The sequence below is a fragment of the Acipenser ruthenus genome, chromosome 23 (assembly GCF_902713425.1).
Source record: "Acipenser ruthenus chromosome 23, fAciRut3.2 maternal haplotype, whole genome shotgun sequence".
Taxonomy (NCBI): Eukaryota; Metazoa; Chordata; class Actinopteri; order Acipenseriformes; family Acipenseridae; genus Acipenser; species Acipenser ruthenus.
In genome coordinates, this window is record NC_081211.1 from 23,622,787 (window position 1) to 23,639,296 (window position 16,510).

At 38.2% G+C, this 16,510-nt stretch overlaps 1 protein-coding gene and 1 non-coding gene across 4 annotated transcripts in view; both read left to right on the forward strand.

Moving 5' to 3' along the window:
- Positions 1-16,510, forward strand: part of LOC117413316 (serine/threonine-protein phosphatase 2A 55 kDa regulatory subunit B beta isoform-like) — an 86,957-nt gene that overhangs the window by 56,889 nt on the left and 13,558 nt on the right. For all 3 annotated transcript variants that reach the window (XM_034908711.2, XM_034908712.2, XM_058996875.1), the window contains 3 exons: positions 11,451-11,548; positions 12,332-12,497; positions 13,157-13,269. In XM_034908711.2, coding sequence (XP_034764602.2) covers positions 11,451-11,548; positions 12,332-12,497; positions 13,157-13,269 — 377 coding nt within the window. The remainder of the gene's footprint in view (positions 1-11,450; positions 11,549-12,331; positions 12,498-13,156; positions 13,270-16,510) is intronic.
- Positions 12,863-12,935, forward strand: trnai-uau (transfer RNA isoleucine (anticodon UAU)). Its single transcript has one exon. It is a non-coding gene; the product is annotated as a tRNA-Ile (tRNA).

Sequence of the window (16,510 nt, forward strand, 5' to 3'; positions counted from 1 at the left end):
AGACCGACCTGTTCTTTAGATGGCAAGATTAGCTTTGTCAACAGTCCTTCTGCACCTTGCCCTACTACCCCCGTGTTATGAGAACCCCCCACAAAAAATAAGTGTTAGGCAATGCATAATCATTATTCAAACAGTGCATCTTCAAATCAAAAAAATGAGTGCAGGCACATTGTCGGCACACTGGGGAAAGCTGCTTTGAGTCTTAAAACACTACTGTTTTTTCATGCATTTCTGGATTGCCTTTCTGTCAATCTGAATGAGAATTATTGCTCCCCAGCTGTTCGACTGCACTGTGTCCAGCATCGTGTTTGAATCAGCACTACAGTAATTGCTCATTCAACAACAAATGCTCACCCATGTTAAGCAAGAATCCTACTGGTGCACATAAAAACATGTAACCCCATATGGTATTATAGAGAGTCTCTAATCTGCAGAATTGGCTTTAATGTAAAGCACCATGTTTTATAGTAAGTTTGGAACCCTGATAAATAGTTTATGGCTTAAGTGAACATTTGGCTAATTACTTGTATTGTTCCATCCAGAGACTGCATTTTGAAGCACTCATTTAAATGCTGTCTCCTAGAAACCTGCAGATTTATGCATAGTCTTATTAAATACGAAGTGGTTATTACTGAGTAATGTACTGTCTGTATTTATTAGACAGTACTGTATATTGGAGTCTTTAACCCTCCTAATGTAATCATTGAAGGGTCTCTGTAAAACGGCTGTATTTTGTCTGCCTTGTATTTAAAATGGAGATGAAAATATTACCTTAGAGTTAGATGTTATATTTTGTCATTTTGCACCTTTCTATGGTAAATGTCCCTTTTTACAGCAGTGAGCCACGCTTTCACTTAGTAAGAAAGTAATGAGATCTGAACCATATTACCAGCAATCGGTGTGAATGATGGCTGTCTGAGTGAAAGGCTAATGCCTTAATATTCTGCTGAAGCTCATATGCTGGTGGCATTTTTCACTTTCTGCTTAGAAGAAAGGCAGAATCGACACTGCATTCAAATCCAAACCAACAGTGAAATTTTAAAGGACATCTGAAATAGATGAAATATTAACAACCTATTTCAGTTCCATTTAACCATCATTAATTTTTCATATAAAACCAACATTTTTGTTGATCATAGAATAGTTAGTGGCTCACCATTGTCTAATTGAAGTGCTTTGGATATTTTGTTTAAAAACTGTTGGCGAGTCCTTTCCTACAAAATCAGTAGACTTGCTTTATAAAAACAACAGACTGTTGTGGGTTCAAAGTACAAATAAAAAAAAAGGAAATAACCAACATACTAAATGTTCTTATCTAATCAATAAAAAAAAATCTGCCTGGGTTTTGTTGGTTTAGATTAGCAGTGGATTGAAATTAGAAAGCTAAGTAAATGAGTATCTGAAGTTCATCATTACTGCCTCCTCCTCATCAGAGGTGTAGAAGTATTGTGAGGAGAATCAGGACGTGTACGGCTGGGGATTGGGGACCATGTGGAAAACCAGGAGAAAATATAGACCCATAATTCAGAATACACTGTGATCCAGTATTCCAAGTGCTCATTCCAATTTGTTTGTAAAATCTTACAAATCTAATGCCTGAAATGTAAATATAATTATGTTCATCATTTTGAAATTACTTCAATAGCAACACTAATACGGACTGCGTTGATTTTTCACAAGACATTTCTTTTCTTTGAAGATCAAACTTCTAATCTAATCTGTTTCTCATGTTCCTTATTGTCCTCTCTCAGCTAATGTAGGGCTGTGCTGAGCAATCTCCAGCCCTAATCTCCAGTGTCTCGCTGGAGATCTCCTCTGTTATTACAGCCAGGACAGAATGAAGAATGGGGTAGGGGCCGTTCAGGCAGTCTGCAGTTAGGCAAACGACCTCTGGCTACACTTTAGGATTTCATCATGAAAGAAATATTTCAGAATCATTTGGGCGTTTTATTTATTATTCAGAAAAAAAACAAAAAAAAACTGTCTAAGTGTGTGCTAGGTAAAAATAAAATAGATAAAAAAAAGTTTTTTAATCAAATCGAACATTAAAAATGTATCTGCTTTTTTGGGCAAAAGAACTCTTTAGACATGCATTAAATGCAGATGCCCTCTAGCCATTTTTTTTTTTTTTTAAACATCACAGAGTGTTTCTAAATTACCATCTGTTTCTTATTCAGGTCAGGGCTCAGCCGCTTAGAAAGAGCAGTAGGTTTTTGATATGTATGACAATGAGAGGCCACTAAAAGCCTCCTAACTTCATACATTTGAATATTGCGTGGTTAAACTCGTTTAAGCCATTGATTGAACTATGATGAGGTTCCCTGATTGTGTCAAAGGGTAAAGGGTAAAGGGTTGAAAATGATTGCCACAGGGGGAGGCTCTGAGAGTATTCTTCATGTTTGCCAAGAGGGCACAGTGATCGACTCGGCAATATTGATCACAGTAGCTTGAAATTGTACTTTCTAATTCCTATGAGAAGTAGAGGAACGACTTCTGTAAACGTCACTTATATTTAAAGAACATTAAAATACAGCATCATTTATGTGATCAGACTGCAAACCAGCCCTCTGTGTTCATGGTCTTCAGCACGTCTCTTTAAATGATGGACATGTTAATGAAAATCACTCAAATAACAGCTCTCAGTAATCACTCAGTGTCTCTGGAGCTTGGGGGGCTTTTTTATGATTTGTGACCCGTTCGGTGTCACATTTCCACAGGACGTTCTTTTTCCAGAAATGAGGTTAATTAGCCCCCCCCCCCCTTCCTACTCGCTTGAGGATTGAATATGTGTAATATTCAGCATGCTTTACAATGCTGTATTGCACCAGGTGGTCCCCTATTAAAAATCCCAGGAGAGGCAGGCACTTCAGGCTCCATGCTGCTCGACATTCTTGAAATGAGCTATTTAACCCTTGCCGTACAGAACAGACATCAATTGGAGATCACCTGGTAGACTCTAGGGTAGTTGCAAACTGGTGCTGGTGAATTTATGGTGGGCACAGTAATTATGTCCCAAACTACTGTTAATAATTGAATTGGGAACAAGGTAACGTTTGAAAGGAGCTAGGTTAGCTTCATTCCACATTTGAAGGTCTATAAGATAAATAGCCAGCAGTCAGCATTTCTGGTGTATATCAATAGCTTTTTTTTTCAAAGGTAGAAACAGTGAGCATGATACAGTAATCTTTCACAGTCCAGTGCTGTAATTTTAAATGCACTTAATATAGCCTTTACAACATATTACAAATAACCAGTATTTTCATTTCAACACCAAGGTCTGAATTATAATGCCATCAAGTAATGTGTATCTACAGATAATAATATTGCTACAGCAGTGATTATAATTATGCTTTAAGGCCATGTTTATTCAATAGATTTTGTCACTACAGTTCATACCTGCAAATGTTCAGAAATGATAAATACATCTTTAAGATGTTGCTGTTGCAGCTGGCAGGATGGTGATTAGCAGTCACAGGTAACCCAATTACTGGAGGCAGGTCAGATCCATTCCTGTACCTGTGCTGAGCAAGTGATTCCCTTAAAAACTACCCTACAATGTGTTACCTGTGTCTGTGTGCTTCTATAAATATCCAGGGAGCGAGAGCCCTGCTCTGGTATGTCAACCTCTGGTACTCTGGAGAATAACTATACAAAGCTGACCTTCAAGCACTGTAGAAAACACTGCCAAGGTAAGACAAATGTAATGTAAATCCTAGCATGCTGTTAAATAAATAGATACATAAATAAGCAAAGAAAGAACAGAAGAAAGAAACTCGACAGGCGCTACGTCTCTGTGGCGAAAATATGTTTCTTACGTGAACATTATAGACCTCTATGGAATTGGACAACAAGCGATGCATGCACTTATTTTGTTGGCTACAAGCACTTTAAGCACATATCTCAGCACTGTAACCTAAGGATGGCAAGATCAGGCCTGGACAGCTCCTTGCTCTACATTTTAAAAAGGCGGGTGTGAACTCTGCAGCTTGGTTACCATCTGCATTGTGTTTGTATTGTTGTGTGAAGGAGGGGCTCGAGAAAGAACAGACTGAATAGAATTGGGTAAATCTGCTTCATTGGATTAAAAACGGAACACATTGTGCAATACACGGTTGAGTACAGATATTGTGCAGTCTAACAAATGCATCTGTTTTACGTATATGTAGATGCTGTATTATACCAAATAATAGCTGACTCATACAGTGTGTCACTTGCTGCTGTCTGTTAAGCCTTTCCTGGAATTCCACTTATGTAACTGCCTTTCACAGAACTATTTTCCACACTTCCCAGCATCCTCTTGGTATTTGTTTATAGTGCATGCTTATATTCTGCAGGCTGAGGCTGTAATGACCCACACCTCTTTGTGTCTTTGTTTTCTGTTCTCGCCTGTACATAGATTAGAATTTCCTATTTGTATCTAACCCTATACAATTAGCTGCAGTGCAGAACTGTACCGTGGCAGTAGAAGCAGGGTTTGCAGCCTGCAGCATGCACAGCACTTGCACAGTCTGCAGTGTGCATGCATAAACTCATTATAATTTGTTTCATGATTTGGAATCCCAGGATTATTTCGCCCTTAAAGAAGACTTTAGCCAGGTCTTTGGCAGGAACGTGTTCAGATCTACTCATCAGCTTGAACCTATTTCTCTAATTGGGAATCTGATGTAACTAAGAGGACTGCAGGTCCTTGGATGAGTTACAGAACAGCTGATGAGCATTATCCATAATCACCTCTTGTTTCCCATGCCTTCATCAGTAATGAGGGCTGTACTAGAATGCCAAACCCCTATTGTACAGTAGTTGTAAAATCCAATCAGCTCAGTGCAGCGCGTGGCCCATGCAGTGGGTGGTTTAGATATGAACAGGTAACATCAACCTGGTTCTGTTTCATCAGGTCTTAATAATCTTGTTCCAATTGTAAAAGCACTAGGTTCATTTAAACAGAGGTGGGTCAAAAAAGGCAGTGTTTAGATGGTTTTAAAAATGATTGATTCGGGTTCCTGACCTCTTCACCTACCGGTGATGAAGAATCTGTGACCCTGTGTTCAGACAATCAGTGTAATATTGGAAAGTGTTTCCTTTTTTAATATCCTGTGTAGTGCTTGCTGCTTGAGGAGCCAGCCTGTTCCAGGTGATCCCACGTTCACTATGATAAGCATCCATGCATCTATTAACAGACCCTTTTGACAACAATGCTTCTCAGCAGATGTTTTCTGTGCTGCTATACAGAAGAGAGATTTTTAAATGTCTTAGTGTTTAGTAGCTGTGTTAGAAGTCTGGGCCCTCCAATGTATGTTTTTAGGTAAATCTTTTTTTTTTCATTTGGGATAAGCCATGGCTTGACATTAAGTCAGCTTTTAATAATAATAATAAAAAAACTAGAAAGGCCATACAGAACCTTAATAAACTGAAATAGGTAGCTGCTCTCTAAACCGCAATCTATGCTAGTCAAAGGCTACCCTAGATTATTCAATTGCCAGATATACCTATTCCCTTTTGTATATCCACAATACTAAAATGTGTTTTTTTTCCCCAGACATGTATTAAAGTATGTGTGTGTGTGTATATATATATATATGTTCTCATGGGTGTGCAGGTGTGATAACCTACCATGACTCCCCTGAGTAATGATATGAACTCAGCATTATTACAGAAGATGGATTTCTGTTATCAGAATGCTGCACATTCAGTGCATGCTCTGACCCCTGGCCTTATATTCACAAAGCTGACTGGCTTGTGGATGTATTATTGAGTTCATGAGCTCACCCCAACTGTTCTGTGCTTTGCAACAGTGGCAGAAAAAAAAAAAATAAATACAGAAAATAATTTTAGGCTACAAGGAAAATGTGACCTTTGTATATTGGGAAACCCTATCATGTGAATTGGTGGTTTTGCTCGGTGATTTTCCTAGTTGTACAATACCTATTGTTATATTGTATGCATCCTTCCCTGCTCCTACATTACATTATTAGGTTACTGTATGTAGGTCTGATATTGATTCAGAATGCTTTGAAAACTAGCGTGGATTACCCGTAATAATGCAGTATCAGTTTTATTTTCCCTACTAATTGTTGAGTATTATTCAAGCAATCGGGTAGTTTTTGCTTTGGTTCTTAATGTCTTGATTCTGTACATTTCAATAATTACTATCACAGGGTGGAAACTGTCTCCGGGCAGCAATTACCAGAAATGCAATCAGCCTATTGCAGTATATTGGTGTATAAGAACACCATTCTCTTTGTCAACTGTTCCCCAATCTGTTTGTTGGATTGATTTTTATTGATATTCCTTTCCGTTCAGTTTCTCTCACAGGACTGGCCGATCATTTCTCTACCAACTGCTGAACAGCTGTTGTGTCATTCCAGAGTTACATGTATTTTTATTTCTGTGGATATTCACGGAGGTCTGATCGGGATCTCTTGCGCAGTGTAATAATCTGGGATGCCACTAAACAGCTGTTCATTTCCTTTTAAACAAGAACTGTGTCTGAGTGGTAGCATCATTCACTGTGCTAATAATCTTGATGAAGCGCTATTGACTTACTGCAGGTGTGACACCTAATGACTCAATTGCCTGTTCTAAGTCTTCATTTGGCTGCGTTTTCCATTTATCCCATGACTAATGAACTGAGTTTTAAATTGTGAAGATGACCGTATCAGTGACATGATATACAGCTTTAACTAAGCTGTGAAAAAGAATTCCTATCAATAACTGCTCTTACTGCAGCCTTGTTCACAAAGCAGATACAGGTACTGTGCATTTAACTGCACTCTGTAAACAGTGTTCTAAAAGCTAAGAAAATGTACATCAGTACCTGTGCAATAATTTTTCCTGAAAGGCAGTTTATCTGCTAGTTACTGGCTATTTCTCGGTTACCAGCGTTTACGTTTTGAAATCAATATATTTTTGAATACCACTGTGTTTTTTCCATGTGGGTGACGTTGTGACCCCCTTCTTTTTAATCAGATCCTTCCATTTTTTTATGTAAAGCAGTTATTTAATTGATTTAAGACCCAATCTTTTGTCATGGCAGAAGCATTCACTTTACACTGATATGTTAATAAAGTACATCGTACAGGAAGAAAGAAGAAAGATGCATTTTTAATACACAGAGGGCTGGAGGGGGGAAAAGAAGTGTATGAGGTGTTAATTCTGTCTGCATAAATTATTTTCCCTGAAGTCATAACTGAATTGAATCGATCAGCCCCCTAGCCCACTCCTACTGTAACGGGTGATGTTCTGCTGTGTTTAGCACTTGCATATAGCCATGTCTTTCTTTTCATTGCTGTTTTCTCTCCAGTAGCGACACACAAGATAACAGCAAGTTGTTTCCTATTGTACTGCAACGCATCAACAGATGGTTGAGCAACAAGGGCCACAAGCCCAAATGTGGTAGAATAGTGCTTTACCACACCACATTGTGCAAGGCCAGGGGATACATGTCTTATGACTGGCTGAATAGACAAACATTCGAGCTGCTTACAAAGGGCCTCTTTCAGTGATCGCAAGCCAGTGCCATTGTTCCCTTGACACCATGCAAAACAGTGCTTGTCCAAATACTTTACAAAAAAACAAAAGAATTAGTCCTTTGATGGAGTCAACAATAGCGATAAATCTGAATAACACATTATTCTTCATGCCTGCATAACGCAGAACACAATCATGGATCACTTAGTAATGAGGTGAAGGTTATTTTTGACTTTGTGCCGTGGTATTCAATGGTTTGTTTGAACAGTCACTTTAATGACTTTTCATTGACCACTTGCTGGGTGTTCTGCTTCCTATGGGTTTGAGCTGAGTACTGGTATCATATATGAGATACTGGGCACCTGTTAAAATACATAGGTTAACGTTGTTTTTAAAACCAATCCCACACATCGATTTCTCATTCTAGATCATACATTTCGGAGACATTGCACACACCACATTTAATGAAGAATTATGGATGGATATGTTGCCTTTTGAAAACTGACAGATCTATGCTGCCAGCAAAACACACTGCTACAATATGCCTGCTTTGGAGCGCTGTTGACAAGAAAACCAATCTGCTACTTAATTATGCATATGATATGTCCGACTATTTTTGTCCAAAAGAAAAAAAAAACAGATTGCGCTTGCAATCAAGAAGGAACGGTTTCCAGGAATTTGGTTACCGATTTTTGCCGATTTTTTTTTTTTTTCCCCTCAGGCAGATTTCTACACAAGACATATCCCAGTGTAAAATCGGCACAGACGGGCCCGCTGGGAACTGTGCTAGCCTTTGCAGTGAGTTTATAAGGAACAAATAAATAAAAATATGCTTGCTTAAGCATACAAAATAAACCTGATGGATTAAATACAAGGGAAGGGGAAAATAGGGCAGTCTGTATTCTGGAAGCAGATGGGTAGTAAATGCATTGGGGGCGTTTGTAAACCAACAGCATTTTACAAGAAGTGTTCAGCAATGAAAGAACGGTACATGAATAGATGCATAAAGATTGCTTTACATGGAACTGTTATGGTACAGAAATGCATTTGCATAAATTCTCAGAAACCAGCAGTTACGGTAGAAGCAGATCAAAAGCTTTTCATTCTGCCAGTAGTGTCTCAATAAACATTTTTGTGATTGAATATATTTTTTGTAAAAGGCAATTTTGTGAGAAAATGAGAACCTAGACAAAGTATTTGCATTTGCTGCACACTATCTCCATGGAAACCCTTTGCTTATTCTCCACACTGCAGGCATTAAAACTGTCTAGGGGTGTGGCGATAAATAACGAAAAATTTCGCAATCCCTTAAGACTACTTCTTCACTCAAACACTTCTTCGGAGAGAAACCAATGCATTATTTATTTAAGAATCTTCCTTTCTGCCTTTATTTTAAACAATACTGTGTTACAGAACAATTTCCACTTGAATTTCATTGTATTAATATGCATACAGTGCAGCAGTAATGGATTCTGAGCTGTTTCAAGAGAGGAGGTGCAGCAGCCTAGTGTTATAGGGTCTCTGATAAATGATATCATAACAGAGATATTATTACATTTCGGGGGACCCTGAGTGAACATGGCTAAAGGGCACTAGCACATAATAAAGATACCAACACAGATGCATCTCATTGAAGAAGAGAAAAGAACATGTTTATGATTTATTATTATGGTATTATTATTATGTCAGTGATTTACAACAATAGAATAAAGAGCCTATTAAGAATAAAGGAATGCTTGGAAGACTTAAAGCTCCATACTGTAGAAACAGCCTTTTACCAGCAGTACGACAGCGTATAGAATTTGAATTACTAGGTTTAAAAACCTTTCCGTTTTATTAGTTAGCTTTTCGGGTCTTCAGACTAAGTTTGATATTGCAATCCATGATTTTTATTCAGAGAAAAGGAGCATATTGCGAATAATGGATGACGCACTTAATTTTGACAACCTGATATCATTCATGTGTTGTCTTATGATGAATATGTAAATGTCCTCCCCATATTTTAGTGTGTGCAATGAAGATTGTCTCATAGTGTCTCTGTGTGGTAATGCTCCCCTCTGTGTTTGAGCATCCATCAGACTGCTCAAAATGGGACTGGGAAGGAGGGGCAGTGCTGTGATCCCACGTTTTTCAGGTTTTATACTAAATCACACTGATTGATATAATTCAGTCAGTAAATTATACTGTATATGTGTATCCATTGTTCTCTCTCTCTCAAAAAAAAAGACTAAAAAGACAAAGGCCAGTGTTTTGGCCAAAAGACTCCAAATTCTACATAGTAATTTGTCCAAACACTTTAAAGTTTTATAGTCCTTTGGTCAAAGTCCTGGTTAAACAGAGTGCCTGCAATGTATAAACAGAGTTGCTTAACAGTCAAGTGAATTAACCCGTTTCTCATGGTAAAAAGGCTGTAAAGCAACAATGCTAGGCTGTTGGCAGCAGTGGACTGCGGGGAAGAGGTTGGTAAGGTTGTCATCTGGTGTGGATGTCTATGGGTGCCAGTCTCAATCTGACCACAGAGCACAACCACCCTCTTCTTTTGCTACCGTACAAGTTAGATTGCTCTACGAAGCATACTTTTTTACTACTCAGATTACATGGAAGCAATCCAAAGAGGTCTGGATCTGGTCTTTTGAGGTTGTCCTCAAGATAAAAGCACTGTGCATACAATGACAGTATAACTTTGATGCCTGTTTGCTAGCAGTGCTTTAATAAAAAAAACCTGATTTTGCAATGCAGTTTAGTATTATATATATATATATATATATATATGTATATATATATATATATATATATATATATATATATATATATATATATATATTAGATTTGCTCAGAGGCATGACATTGATAATAAGCCAATTTATTTAAGCAGTGACCCTGGTTGCATGTGTTGTGTTCTCATAACCAGACGTGTGACTTTTGGTCTTTGCGGTTGCATTCCGATACTCTGCTGATCCATTGTTCTCATTTCTGTCAGGTGACGTTAATTAAACATTAGATTTTGCAGTGCAGGCAGGAAGAGCAAAAAAAAAAATCTATTGCAAATGAATTCATTCTTCCTGTGACGTGATCTGCTGTCACATTGATGTCATGTGACTCTCCGGGACCTTGTCTTGCTTACTTAACAAGAACAGAGTCTGCACGTTAATGCCTGGATCCCCTGTTCTCAATAGCACCAGAGTACTGTGCAATTATAATACTGTGAGGTCTAAATTGGTGTAATTAGACCCATGGAAGTTGTATGTGAATTTGCATATCAATAAAGCAGTGCAAGGAATGTTGTGACTGATTATACTGTCCTGGCACAGTTGCAAGGTCATTAAGAGAAACGGTCAAATTAGAATGGTCTTCTTCCATTTGCGGTACTTATTAGCCCAATAAGCTGTTGTAAGCAAAGACATCATTCTGAAAAATATATTTGAATGTGTTAAGTCAAGCTGCATTATGTGTTTGGAGAATGCGATACAATTCACCTTAGTTTCAAAAGACAAAATCAAAACATATTATTGTTTGACCATTGCATTGTTGATAATAACATTGTTTTATTTATTTTCTATGCCTGATTTGTCTATACCTTTGTGGTACACAGTGCTCCATCTGCTCCTTTTGTTAAGTTTACCCCTTAGTGGTGGTAACATCTCGTGTGTGAAAATACAATTGCAAGGTTAATAATGCTGTCCAGATACCAAACACATTTATAATAATAATAATAATAAAAATAATAATAATAATAATAATAATAATAATAATAATAATAATAATAAAGTATAGTACAATGAGTAATGGTTCTTAAACCACATAATACTGTATTTAAACCACAATCTGTATTCTGTTATTTTTAGTCATTAAACTGCAATCATTTTACGTAGCACACAACCTAAAAAAAAAAAAAAATCTCATTGAATATGATTTAATTTAAAATGGCCAGACATTTCTCTCTTTCTCAGCTAACAAAGTGCATCTTTTCTTTTGTCTTTCAGCTGACATAATCTCCACTGTCGAATTCAACCACACAGGAGAGTTGCTCGCGACAGGGGACAAGGGAGGGCGGGTGGTAATATTCCAGCGAGAGCAGGAGGTAAGTGCCGCTGAATGTCAAACCCCAGTTTTATTTTCTTTTGAAGCAGCTTCACGCTGGCATCTAATCCTCCCCTATAGAACAGATTGTCTGCCTGCGTCGTCTTCAGAACAAATAAGGGTCGGCCTGCCGAGTAAAAAGCCTTTCCGCTAATGCATTTGTTATTGATTTGCGGACCTCCCAAGGTCTAACCCACCCCTGATTTTGTAATTGACTTTTTAAGGATTGTTAGAGGGATGTTTAATACACTCTTCTTGTCATTGTGCTACATGAATTAAACTTGGCCTGTTTAACCAGACATTTGTATAAGTGCTGCCTCTCGGATGTTTTGTTTTATATATGCAAAATCCTAGTCTGGTTATGTTGCGTCCTGTTATTTCTTCCTTCTGCTTTTCTCTTTTCAGTAAAAGTAAGTAATAAGCATTTCTTGTTAATGATTGAGCTGGAAGAGTCATTTATTTGCATAACAAGTCAGGGATACAGTCTATAACAAATAAAGACAGTTCTCAGCATGTATTTATGTTATTAGGTTTATTTTATTTTCATTTGTGTTTTCCATGACGTTTTGACAATGAAGTAAATGTTTCACCTATCCTCCTGCATCATGGGAAACACACAGCGGCCGAAGGCTACACAGACCTCAATTGGAGGAAGGAGCATGCGGGTTCCAATGTAGGACCTTCGATGCAGGGTGCTTATCAGCATGCATTGTGTTTGTCTGGAGCCAGTATCATTGTATTGTATTTCATTGTCTCTCTCTCTCTCTTGCTGTTTCCTATTAAGAGTAAAAACCAGCCTCACAGAAGAGGGGAGTACAATGTCTACAGTACCTTTCAGAGCCATGAGCCAGAGTTCGATTACCTGAAAAGCTTGGAGATCGAGGAAAAGATCAACAAAATCAGATGGCTTCCTCAGCAGAACGCTGCATACTTCCTGCTGTCCACAAACGGTACGTTACAAACAGTTCTGCCACTAGCGCTGCTACGCATGCTCCTTCAGAGTTTCTCTGTGGGCCCTTCCACTTCATATCTACACAGTGGTGAGGCACTGTATAGTTCTGTAGAAGCTAGTTTAGTAATCACCAGAATGGTCAAACTCTGGAAGATAAGTGAACAAGATAAAATGACTTTAGACAGGCTGTGGAAGTAGAGTTGTCTAACTCCATTCTTCAGAAGACATTCCAGACGGACTAAACTAGGGCCATTCCAGTCTAGGTATTTGTTCTGACTATAGCCTAAATGACTTGATTGTACCAGTTATACTATTTTCTGGGTCATGATCAGTTCACTCTTTAAATCATAACCTTTAAATGGAGGCTGTGTGGTCCAGTGGTTAGAGAAACTGGCTTATAACCAGGAGGTCCCTGGTTCAAATCCCGGCTCAGCCACTGACCCTGAGCAAGTCACTTAACCTCCTTATGCTCCGTCTTTCGGGTGAGACGTTGTTGTAAGTGACTCTGCAGCTGAAGAATAGTTCACACACCCTATAGTCTCTGTAAGTCACCTTGGGTAAAGGCGTCTGCTAAATAAGTAAATAATAATATTAAGTCTTGACAGTTGTGCACCCCTGGCCATAAATCTAATATTTCATTTCAACCTTTCTCTTCAGATAAAACAGTCAAACTCTGGAAGATCAGTGAAAGAGATAAAAGACCGGAAGGTTATAATCTCAAGGATGACGATGGCAGAATTCGAGATCCTTCCACAATCACAACACTACGGGTAAGAATACATTATGTTTGTTTATGCAGAACAAGTTTTAGTTTGCATGACCTGACAAGCTACATACATTTTGGAAGACCAGTTTATCCTCTTAAAACATTTTTTTTTTTTGGCTTCAGGGTTATGTATTTATTATTATTATTATTATTATTATTATTATTATTAATAACATCCCTGTGTTCTGTACGGATTCCCAGGGATATATAAGTGCAGTTCCACAGGGGTGTAAAGGGTTAATGGGGACATGATGCGCAGCAGGAGGAATTCAGCAGGCATGACCTTGGCTTTACATAAACATGTGTTGAAGGACAGCCTCCCCCCCCTCCCGTGCCATGGTTTTGGTAGATGGAGCAGGTCCAAGTTTTCCCAAGGCACAATTCAAATCTGTTACTTTTGGTCCAGAGGTCAGCTGTTCATCTGTGCCGCCAACCTCCCCCACCATGGTGTCCTCCTTTTTACAATGATAGTTGAATTACAATTCAAATCACACGGGACCATTAAAAAACAATATAAGAATACTATATAGTGTTTTAACTTAAACGTAATAATTGTATATAAAACCATGTTCTGTGATGTACTCCAATTTGTGAAAAGAGAAAAACACCAACTCATTTTTACAAAACTGGAACCAATTCATGGAGATCTGTTTTAATGATCTAAACAGTGTTGGATCTAAGCAGCCTCACTTTTTAATCCAGCTGTGATTTTCCCCACTTGGACATTTACTGACCCACTTATTAGCATTGCGAAAAATCAAACACTGCACGTTTTAGAGCTACGGTCTGCTACTGTTTTAAATTAGGGGTGGCCAAAGTTGGCATTCCACTCCTGTCTTTGTTCCAGCCCTGTTCTAGGTTATTTAATTGAACCAGTTAAACCTCCATCCAGACCCTGAAGTAGTTAATGATCTCATTGTACCTGTTAAACCTGGAGTGGGACGGCCCTCTGGGACCGTGGTTGGACACCCCTGGTGAAATAGACCACAAGGTCTCTTAAGCACTCTCAATATGCTTGTTTCTCATTTTGTAACGTTAACAAGGAGCTTTCTCCATAAATTACAACCACTTTAAATGATTAAAAAAAAAAAAAAAAAAAAAAAGCCTGAATTTTTTTTAACAGGGTATTCTGGTATGTACAATCATATAACTGTCCATACGGGGTGTACAAACATAGCTGTGACAATATTACAGGCACCTAATTCAATCTGAGGCAGTGCTATGCACACACACACCAGCTGCCTAATAATACCTGACATTAACAATTATTTCAAAGTGATGTTTCAATTGGTAATACTTGTAGTTAAGGGAGACAAAGGTATGTTTAACACTAGCTTTGACTACTGTCTCCTTTAGCCAAAACTGATTGTGTCTTTTTAATATGTTACTCTGCAAACCGTGTCTGATTTCGACAGATGCTAATACCTACACTCTACAATATCTAGATAATTGGTTGCTGTAGTTTGACAGTGATTGTTAGTGTACGGTTTACATGTTATTTGACTGTGTAGAAATGTTTCAGGTTAATAAGAGGAGGTCATGATTTTAATGTAATTTATTAATTAAACCGAGAAAACCAAGTAGCAGTCACAATCCTTGTGCATGGATTATTAATGTGTTTTATCAAGAGGAATTCAATAGTGTAGAGAACCTGTTATTTTAAAGTTACCTGTCGTGTGTTTCTTACCTACTGTATATCACATTAAACATGCTGAGTACTCTTTAGAGATCGATGTAGACAGTTCCTTGTCATGACAAAAGTTATCTGAAAACAAACCCAACATGTTGACCACCCATTCACTGTGTGTAGACTCAATATATCGGACAGGCCGTAATAGAGCTGCATTACTTACTAGCTAGCAATATTATTAGCCAGTAATATTTACAATGCATTTCTGATGCTTGCTACTTGTCTATATCTTTTGGAGTGTGATCTTGTTAAAATAGCGAGGAAGATTCACTTTTCTATTAAATTCGGATCTATAATCGCATTTTACAGTGTTAAGCAGCAGAGATGACAGATGGCCTACTTTTCTGTCAGACAGCTAGCCAGTGACTGTCATCAGCCCAGTCTGGTGACTGATAGAAGTGTTCACAGGGGTGACAGCCATGAATAGCATTAGTGATGCTCTGTGCAGATGCTCCCTTGATGTGGGTAGGTGTATTTATAGTACCAAACCCTTTTCTAAAATCATCGTGTTGATAAGTATCCCTGAGTTGTTACCAGTGCTCCCTTCTTTGTTCTGCAGAAGATCACTAAACTTAGAGAATATAGCGCAAGGACTGTGATGTATGGTGATGTATGTCTCAAACCTGCAAAAATCCCATCTGGAGCGTGAAATTTATGTGTGGAAAAACGTGAGGTGTATTTATCACACCATGCAGGCTGGAGGTGGGAGCGTCTTTGTGGAATGGAATGTACCTTCTGGGATTCTGTGGGATCTAATAATAAACCCACCTTTTGATTCCAGCTCCTGCTCCTTTGTAAACTCTTTGTAAACCATTCATGCTTGATTCTCACAAGGCAAGCAATTCATTATGGTCTTTTTTTTCTTGTTCCATTTCTAGACTAATACAAGCTGTACGGAGATTCTAAATAAAAAATAAAAAAAATCAGTGCTGATAAAAAGAAAAAATATATTTAACTTCTAATCATTTAGGATCCATGCAACAGCAATTCAATGTTAGAAGTTTCCTAAGCCTTCTATCTACTAAAACAAGTTGCGTGCAGATCAATTCTAATATGGAGACACTGGAGGTGTAAGAAATACTTGGTCCTACAGGTTAATATACATTACTGCTGGAGGGCAGGTTGGAATAGAAAGGGAACAGTGGTGAGGCAGGTTTCCAGATTTTAGCCACACTGGGCAGCAGGGGGTGGCTTTTTTTTAATGACAAGATGAGGGTTTATCCACATGGGTTGAGAATACTATCCCCCCATGGTGAGTGAAGCTGTCAGTGTTGGCATGCAGCAGATACTGTACAGCAGGACCTGAGGCTGCTTACACACACGTCTGCTCTCAATAAAGAGGCTCTACAGGGACACATGTGAGAGATGATTACTGTACTAGGCAGCAATTTCAAAAGCAAGAAGCAGGACAATAAATGAGGTTTAAACCTTGTCCTTGTGAAACTTAGGATCATTTTTTTTATCTCTTCTTATTTGTTCAATTTTAGATCATTTTCCTATGTCTTTGCTGCACATGCATCTAATCTTCTTTATATCGCCCTTGATCCCTCTGCAT